The 9577-nt window shown below is 38.2% G+C and overlaps 1 protein-coding gene across 1 annotated transcript; it reads right to left on the minus strand.

Annotated features, from left to right (window-relative positions):
- Nucleotides 1-286: 286 nt before the first annotated feature.
- Nucleotides 287-8796, minus strand: LOC140223893 (uncharacterized). The gene has a single exon (XM_072296393.1). The coding sequence runs from the start codon at nt 4496-4498 to the stop codon at nt 2783-2785; it is 1716 nt and encodes a 571-aa protein (XP_072152494.1). The 5' UTR covers nt 4499-8796; the 3' UTR covers nt 287-2782.
- Between the last annotated feature and the right edge of the window lie 781 nt (nt 8797-9577).

A 9577-nucleotide genomic window follows, 5' to 3' on the forward strand; every position in this document is an offset into this window, starting at 1 on the left:
TTAGAATCTGAAAGTTTTTTGGGGTTTTTTGTAGTTATTGTCAACGTGGAAAATGCTGGGAGGTTGGAGTGTTCATCATCTGATGGAGTTGGTCAGATTTCTTTAAGAACTTCGCATCCAGATTTTTTTCGGTCCCACTTCCACCAAAATTGTCTCTCCTATCACCATCATGAAGTACTTCAACCAAAGATTAAATGAGGAATGATAGACATACTTTCATTTTTGCCTGAGAATTCTTCCGATTTGAAGTTATGAAAGAAATAAAGTAGCTTTACCGTTGACATAATTTTTTTTTTTTTTTTTTTTTTTTTTTTTTTAATACCACACAAGTGGTAATCCTTGCGCTTCCAGATAGAGCCCATCCCCCCTCCGTCCCTACTGCGTACGAGCCCGAGGCAACCGTTGTTTGAGACCATCAAACTTGGGTCGCCTAGCCGGGAATCGAACCCAGGACCTCCTGATTATAGAGCCAGCGCTACAACCACTACACCACAGGAGGCCGACAGGATTCGCCAGCTTATTTCTTAGTGAAAGTCTAATTTATTCGGTGAAAATGGAAGAAAATATTTTTCTTCTCTAATTTCAATGAGGCATTGCATCAAATACATATAAATTGTGACACTGGGACACTGGATCTCACTAATACTGCTGTTATCTCTTCTATACTATAAGCTCCAAGACCTCCTAATTTTGCGAAACTGGTAACGCTTAGTTCCAGCGTTCTACCGGGCCGATTTTCATGATTTTTGCGGCTATTGACAGGCAATTGTCTCTAGATAAGCCAACTCTTTTCAAATTTTCAAAATATGGCCCAGGTTTTTTTATATTACGTGGTAAAGTTGCGAATTCTCCCATTTAAACAATGTAAATTTATACTTTTTGTCATAGTTCGTTTGAGCGTTCTACCGGGCCGATTTCCATGATTTTTGCGTAAATCGACAGGTAATAGGCCCTAGATGAGCCCGCTGTAATCAGATTTTGGAAAAAGGACCCAGGTTTTTTTAAAATCACGTTATAAAAGTGAGTGAGTTTACAGAATGCTCCGGTACTGCTACCGCTATGCGCGGGAGGATGCGCAGTGGTCGAGGAGGTTGCGCAGTAGCTGTGTAGCCTGCGCATCAGCTCTACACTTATCTACACAAGATTCGCATCGGCGACCTCATGTCGAGCGGTGGCAGAGTCGTCTGAGACGTCGAATGCATCCACTGTGAACTCGGTGTGGGTTCGATCCCCGTCTCATGAAGTCTTAATTATTACCTGACTAAAAGTGTTCATTGTTTTACTGCAATATTTCATCAAGCAGTCATTCCAAAACGAGTCCTTTTAATTTTAAGGTAATTTTAAGTAAAGTTTAAAATTAAAGTATGCCTCATATCGTAATTTTTTAGGGGAAAAATAAAACTAACACTGATAGGAGGGTAAAAATAGGGCCGCGAAGCGGCCTATTGATGGCGCGGAGCGCCTTCAGGGGGTTGGGCCGCGTAGCGGCCAGGGGGCGTAGCCCCCTACTACTAGATAAATATGTAACTCTACCAAAGAAAAGAGAATCTCATCAGGGTGGCAATCGAGAAACTAAAGTTAGTTTGAACAAGCACCTATTAAGAGAGAAATGCGACAGATTATTTACAGTGTCTCACTTTTTCACAATGCTTTGCATTTTCCTCTAGAAACTACAAAAAGCCCAAAAAACTTTCAGATTCTAAGGGGTAAAGAATCCGGCCAAAGTCTTAAACTTGTTGAACCAAATTTTCTTATTACTCCTAAAAGAAAATTAAAAATTATACTTGACTGAAAATCGAATGTGGGCCCCTTCATAAACGAGTGATACAACATTCACTGCATGTGTGTATGTGAGCCTCTTGTAGGAGCCCAAGCGGTTCGCTCTTTGCAACAAACGCTACATTCGTGAATGGAAAGTCCTTGAAGGAGCACATAACGTCCTCTTTCTTCATTTAACTTTTGCATTTTTTATTCAGAATCTTCGTAAAATCAAAAAGAAAAGTATGGACTGATCTGAGCCTTATATGTGCTCTAAAACAATTTGAAATATATTTGTGATGCGGGGGTCCTATGCGGAGCGTAGGGTGGCCCGGCACCTCGATAAAATGAATCCAACACAAGATGTAACGTGCAAAATACCGTCACTCCAGCGCGTTCGACCAGGGTGTCGAGCTCGAGGAATCTATGCTGAACTTGTCCCCTGAGCCTCCACTCCTACCTTAAATATCCATCGACCGAGCTTGGGGCGCTTCGGCCTAATGAGCCGCTTAGCGAGCTTGCGCCCCAACTCAAGGTCGGTGGGTATTTTTGGTGGATGCATTCTGCTACGTGATGGCCTCAGGGGGTAAGTCGGCCGTGGTGTGCACCACAATCCTGGGGCCCTTCGAAGCTCGGCGCCCTCGCCGAAGTTAGCCTTTGTAACCGTCTTTTTATTTAAAAGGTTTTTTAAGTATTAACTTTACAATTGGAACTTAAGTACTATTTTTACATGGATAAGAACAAAGCTTATAATATTCAGTTAATTTATAAAAGTAAAACATATAATGTTCAATGAATGAACATAGACCATATAGTATAGAACTAATATTTATAGATAAAACCAAACCAAATAATATGTAATAAAGGAATACTCGTAAGGTGCATCCATTCCCAACAAGTTAAAAATTTATGTATCGTATTTCATGGGGATCCAAATTTAAAAACTAAATATTAATTATTATCCCTTTAACCCTTACTTCCTAACTAAGCAATGTGATGTAATCTTATGTTTTTCCTTTTTCAATCAAGCGTCTTCTGAGGTATCCATATAAATCTCATTGTTTATGTACCTAATTCTATCCTCTGGCAAGTTACGTCTGATAGTGTGGACTTGAGCAAGTAGTGCAATTATGGCTATGACGAGGATGAAGATTGTAACATATACTATATAGTGGTGGTTGGGTGTTTCGGGTTTGTATTTCTGAGTATCAAAGAATGTCTGCATGTTGTATTTCAGTGCCTGCAGCTTTACTCCGTCGGGGATGGCTTTCTGGAGTTCCTCGGAGTTCTTTACTAAATCTTGGAATTTTTTAGCAAATGTTGGGTCCTTCGTTAAATTGTGTAGTAGGATGCTATCCTTCTGTGAAATTAAATTTTTAATTGTGGGAGTAAAAAATGACGTCGTCTCACTATTTTCTATCGAGTTGAATATTTCTGAGGCGTCTATCCTGAACGTGTCAGCCGACAGAGAACATTTGGGCGGAATGTTTGTATAATTATTTCCTACTAGCTCAACTTGTTTGCCTACCTTCTCACCGTCTTCCGGGCATTGCAATATTGCTGTGACGGGGTTTGCAACGCTGTATATCCATATATTGTCTAATTGGGGTTTATAAAAAAGGGGGGCTCTATTTCTAGTTGTTACAATTCTATCACAGTAGTTTATGATGTCGCTGGACATATTTCTGATTAGTGAAAAGATGCATGTTTTTGGTTTAAAACTCCTAATTGGAATGTTCGCTGGGCAAATCATAATTGCTTTATTGTGACATTTGTTTATTTCTTCCTCGTCTAATGGGAGGTATGTTTCTTTGTTCTTACTGATTGCAACATATGGGTGAGGGGGGTCAATGTATATGCTTACGGAGACATTTTTAACGTTATGAGGTAGGGGCGCTAATTTGTACAAATCGAATACTCTGTTTTCCGTTTTTAACGGAATGTTAAGAAAGATGCGAATTTTATTATCTATCAATATTGCGTGGCAAGATATTAAATTATAGAACTTAGAGATTTGAGTGGATCTAATAGGGAAGATTAAGCTGTATTGGGGTGGTAAGTGGGCTTGGATTTTTGAGAGGACCGACAGTAATTTTCTCTTCGACATAAGGAATTCCGTTAACGTGCCGTGTGCGGCGCTTTGCAATGCGATTTTTAGCTTAAAAATGTTGTCTTTTATTTGTAGTATACTAAATTGGATTTCTTTCAAGAAGAAGGAGACATCGAAATATTTAGACACCATTATAAATTTAAAGTTAGTTTCATTGATATATGTGTTTGCAACTTTTTCGAATTTCTCATCAATGTGTTCTGTTGCTTTCGCTATATCTTGTATAATGTTTTTACTTTTTTCCTCAAAATTATGTATATCTCCTAGAATTGAAATTTGTTGCTCAATATCATGATGGTTTTCGGATGTTACAGCTTTTAGGTTTAATAGTTTATTATTTAATTTACTTGTTTCCTCGTCCGTACTTAATCCAAATAAGTAATGAAAAGAGCTTCCTATAAATCCAAACGGCGCAAAATTCCTTTTTTCTCTGATGAGAGATTCTGTCGATAGTTCGTTGATCTCGTCCCTTAGGTTCTGTAGTTGGAGGATGAAGCTTTCCATCTCTAGCTGGACGTGTTCTGCCAATTTGTCTGGATTCGTTGTTGCCCATGATTCCTGCATCGTGATGTTGATCATTTTCGATGTTTTTTCGACTGCATCTTTGTACGGTTGTAGAGGGATTTCCATGATGACATTCCAGAAGTCGTTGCTTAGTAGGAAAGTCTTCTGCCGTAAGAAGACTATGCCAGACGTAAGGTCATTTACTACGCCTCCCGCTGCTGCAATCAGGAGGAGGATTCTGGAACATAAATTTGTTTCCCATTTCAATCGTTGACCTTATTGATTTGTGTTTCCCTGAGCCGAGAGCTTTACATGTCATCTCACTATTCATCTTTGTGAAGTGCTCGACTAGGGGAATCACAATATTAATTGGGTTATCATGTTTGGTATTCTGCCCTGAGGTTCACTTGAGAAAGTGTTGCATTTGCTAATTACGCTTGCATTCTATGGCATGACAAAGTCTACTCGTGCGTTTACACTTTCTTTTCCTATTCGGTGTTGCCATATCTACATCATAGAACTTAGTTCCTGCGTTGATTTATAGATTGTTTTACTTTTCTCCGCCAGAGACTGTGTTCATCGTCCCACTTCCTGGAATGTCTTGTTCTTTTAATTTCTTGGATTTCCTGGAAGTGTGACGGCGATCGCTGTCTTTGTCGGTCAAGAGTAAAATATCATTTTATCCTGAAAGTATTTACCTGTCATTGGGCGTATCTTAATTATTATGCTAAAAGTTTCGTTCATTTTTAGGACCCTGAGATTCATTTGATACATTGTTTCAGACGTGTATATTGTGAGGTATCTCAGGGACTGAAGGCTTATTTAATATTGAGGTCTTATCCCTTATATTTTCTTAATCATCTAAAATAAGTGCATGCCTTAAGACTACGGTGTTCCATGAGATTGAAGGCGCCCTTTTGAGGCCAATCCGAATTTTATAACGTGATTTTATAATTTATGTACATTGTAAGAAGAACGATCGTTATATCTTTTTAGATTATTTCCGTGGTCCGGAGACTTTAACGCTGGATCATGAGTATCATCGGTACTTGATCCATAACATAGCTAATTCGTAACTTAAAATTAAAAGCATATTTCTGGCGAGAATTTTCTTTGTAATCCCTGTTGAATGGCTAAGCTTAAATAATTATTCAAAGAATGCATGAATATCATTGATCATAGTTTTCTTTCTTATATTAACGCCTAAACATTTTCATGTAGTCCGGAGTTTTCACTCCTGCAACTATTGAAGTATCCCCTGGGTTCCAGGCTCTCAGATGAGGGGCTGGAGATGCTCCTTCCTTTTTTAGTCGACGAAAACATATTTACTTTCCCTCGTATTATGGTATTCTTTGCATTGAAGGCGCTCTAAAAATTGATTATGTTATTAATTTTTCCCTCCTATCTTTGATTGGAGGTGTATTCTTAAAATATCCTACTTACTTCTAAGAAATGTGAGCAGTTATCTATTCAAATAACTTTGTGCCATCAAAATTCTAGTCTATAAATTTTCTTAACTTAAATATTTACACATAATTCAGAATTTCGTCTATTCTTGCGTCTGCTCTAATTCTTCGGTTCATGTAGCGACAAGAATATTTCCCGAAAACTTCTGCATCGTTTTCAGGGCATCCGCACATCCGTGCGTTTTCTGAAGCTAAAGCTTCTCTGAACACCATCACACATCGCTGACGTAATTTACAAACCTGTGAATTTAATTATTAACATATACTTCCAAATAGAGACATTTCCTGACAATGTTAAAATCCGAAATTGATTTCTGTTCCCTGCAAGTCCCTGAGAAAATCTGATTCTGTTATCCTGAATTAATCATGATGATTCGAATGTCCTTTCGTGAAATTTTTCCTTAAAAAAAATTCTCCGCGATATTTACCAAAATCTGTGAAACTTCCGTGATACTCAACAATTTAATTATTCGTGGTGATGTGTTTTTATTTACATTCTGTGAAGTTTTCTATCGCAAGATAGTACTCCCATTCGATGGATCCCGACCAGTGAAGGTAAGAATTTCATCATTTGTCAGGCCTGACGATTTTTGAATGTGCGCACGTTAGTAATTGTCAAAATGTTGAGTAATTTGCTCGCTTTCTTGTGTTTCTAAATCCTAATTCTCAGTTGATGTGAGCTTTCAACATAAACCGTATAAAAGAGTAACTGGGATGAGGTGAGTTCACAGTAATCATGGCACTCGCTTATCAATCGGAATTTCAACTTTTTCGCGTTCGTGCCTGTTGCCGCGAAGTTTTTCGTGGTGAAGGCCCTATATATTTTTTACCTAGAGATATTCATAGGATGTGGATTTTTTATAGGAGGCGGTCACGTGAGTGTAGATATCTTTGTGAGGCAGCTCTGGTTGCCTACCTTTCGTCCAAGGGCCTAGTTGCCCGCGTGAGGACTGAGTCTGGGGATGCTGTGAATTCTACTGCTGATTTTTCCCATTGTCTTTTTTTTCGTGATGATGGGAAGATTGTGTGGGACCTGCTTTTCATTGGGTGCGATGATCCCACTGATCCATCCATCCATGCTAAAATCTTCGATTCATGTCCTATTTTTAGGTAAGTTTCCTATTTATTTACATTATATATACAAAAATTATTTTTTATTTTATCCTAAAAACTTCTTTCTTCTTTTTACTGTTTTAATATAGGGAGTGTCTTTTCTCTCTTCGTTTCCTCCGGTTTCATCTCAGAGCTGGCGCATTTAATCATTAGCCGTTTCACTCTTGGTGACCGGACATGAAGGTGTATTTCGCAATCTTCTTTCGCGTCCTACTTTTTGACGTCACGAGGAGTACCGTTTTTGGGAACCGTTAATCGATTTCTGAAGAAGAGTATACTTAAGGGTAGTTCTTTCTGGAATCAGCGTTTAGTTTTGTGAATTTGCAACGATGGACTTCACGCCTCTTGCCGACATTTTCCGTAGTGGTATTCCTGGTAGCTTCCTCTATGTTCGCCCTGGCCCTTGTTTTGTTCTGTTTTACTCCCCCGAATATTCGCGCCGCGTAAGGGCAATGCTTCGCTGTTTTTCGGTTATTTTGACGGTCATCGGATGGGACGTTTTTGTGGGGAGAAATGAGTTTACTCGCGGCCCCCTTGTTTTTACTTCCTTGGCCGCATACAATGCGTTGACCGGATTCGGACTCTGGTTTTGCCATTTCCCAGAGTGGAGGGATGAGGGAGCTCGGCAACGGGCTCTCGATATTTTCGACCTTTAGGAGGTATGTATATTTTATTTTATATTTTAGTTAGAATTACTGAGTTTAAAAAAAAAATATAGCAATTATGGAGAGTCATGATTTTTCGAGAGAAGTTCTGTGAATCTGCTGTTCTCTTGGTGTCGCTCCGCGCCACCTTATGGGGAATCCTAATTACGCTTTTGGTTTTGAGGTTCATTTGTCTATAAAAGTCGCGGTTAGTATGTTTCTGCATCTCAGTCTCAAAGGTTCTCTACGCTTGTTTCCCTCGTTCTTCTTTTCGTCATGGACATAGTTGCACTCTGTCAGTTGGTGAACATGGCTCTCCCCGGTTCCATTGTGATGACCTGCCCGAATAGTTGTATTGCCATTTTTTGTCCCCGGGGCCGCGCTGCATCGGTTCACGAGTTATTTTCTTATATGTCTGCAACCCTTCGTTTTGTGGGGGCTTTGGTTTCAACATCTAGCGCTGTTTACGCCTCCGGAGCGGTTTTTCGTCTAATTGCTACTTTGCAAGAGCCGTTTTCCGTCTTTGTGTTCTCTGTCCCGGGACATGTTGATTTTGTCGTTCAAGACGATTGTTTGCGGCAATACGGTTTGTTGAGGTAAGGTTTCAAATTTTTCTAGATTTATTATTTCGTGGAACTTTAAAAATTTTTCTTTTTTTTTTTTTTTTTTTTTTCATTTGGCAACTGTCTCTTTTTTTTTTTTCTTTCTCTAATTTTCTGATACTGTTTGTGTACACTACGAGATAACTAGTTCTATATAAATCTTTGCTTCTATCTTCCTACTTTCATTTTTACTATCGCAATGGATCCTGTGTTCGTGGGTACTTTGAATTCCCGCGGATTTCGGCTCCTTATTGATAATTGTTTTTCCTTTAGTTTTGTAGTTAAGCGCTCCTCCCGGTGCTTTGTCGTGTTTTTTCGCCGGGGCGACTTAATTTCCCTTTTTCGCGCTTTGGGGATGCTAAGCCAGCAGGGCTATCTCGCTGGGCTCGATTCGCGGGTTGAATCTCGCTCTCCCGTCTTCGGGGACTCAGTGACTCATTTAGTTTTTTCGGGCCGGGAATTACAGGTTACTCTTGAGGTGGTTTTCGTCGGGTGTAATGCGCCCAGTTTGGCTTGCACTCGACGCCGTTTTTTCTCTGCCTATCCTTGTTTCTGGTAATTTTATTTTTTGGCTCTTATTTACATTGACAAAAAAAAATTTTTTTTTTTTTTTTTTTTTCATTTATTTATTCATAATTTTCGATTCAGAAACTTTGACTTATATTTACATTTCTCACTTTATTTGTGAAATTTATGTTTACATTTATGTTCTAAAATTAATATAATTTTTACAGCTTATAATATTAATAATTTTGTCTTATTGCTTTCTGTTACAGATGAACCGGTGATCTCTTTGTAAATATTGTAAATATTCTGTCTAATCTTCCCTTTAGCTTTTTAAGGTAAGATTTGTTTTTTTCTACGTAGCTTATTCAATTAATATTTTTTTATATTTTGCGAGAATTTCAGTACAGATGTCTCGCCTAAAATATTTTATGTAGGTGATTAATTTATTCCTGTTTCCGTTTTTGCCTATCTGATGTTTTGAAGGGGTTTTTCATTTTTTTATTTTCGCCCTTACCTTTTTGCCTACCTCGCCCTTTGAAGGGTTTCTTCTTTTACCAAAAAAAAAATCTTTAGCAGTAATGTCAGTTCCGTATTTCTTTTTTTGAACTTGAAGTTTGGGGGTTTTTTTTTTTTTTTTTTTTTTCTAACTATCTTTGTTGGTACATTGTTCTCACTTTTTATAATTTCTAGATTAATAATTTTTTTTTTTTTTTTTTTTTTTTTTTTTTTTTTTTTTTTTTCAGATGATCCTGTTTAGTTTTCCTAGATAATTCTGTTTTCCTGATTTTCATTGTGACTTAAAGTTTCTGAAATGCTTGAAACTGTTGAGTCCGTGGATATGAAATCTGATTTATGTACTGGTATTAATTTTTT

Source organism: Bemisia tabaci, chromosome 2, assembly GCF_918797505.1.
Source record: "Bemisia tabaci chromosome 2, PGI_BMITA_v3".
Taxonomy (NCBI): domain Eukaryota; kingdom Metazoa; phylum Arthropoda; class Insecta; order Hemiptera; family Aleyrodidae; genus Bemisia; species Bemisia tabaci.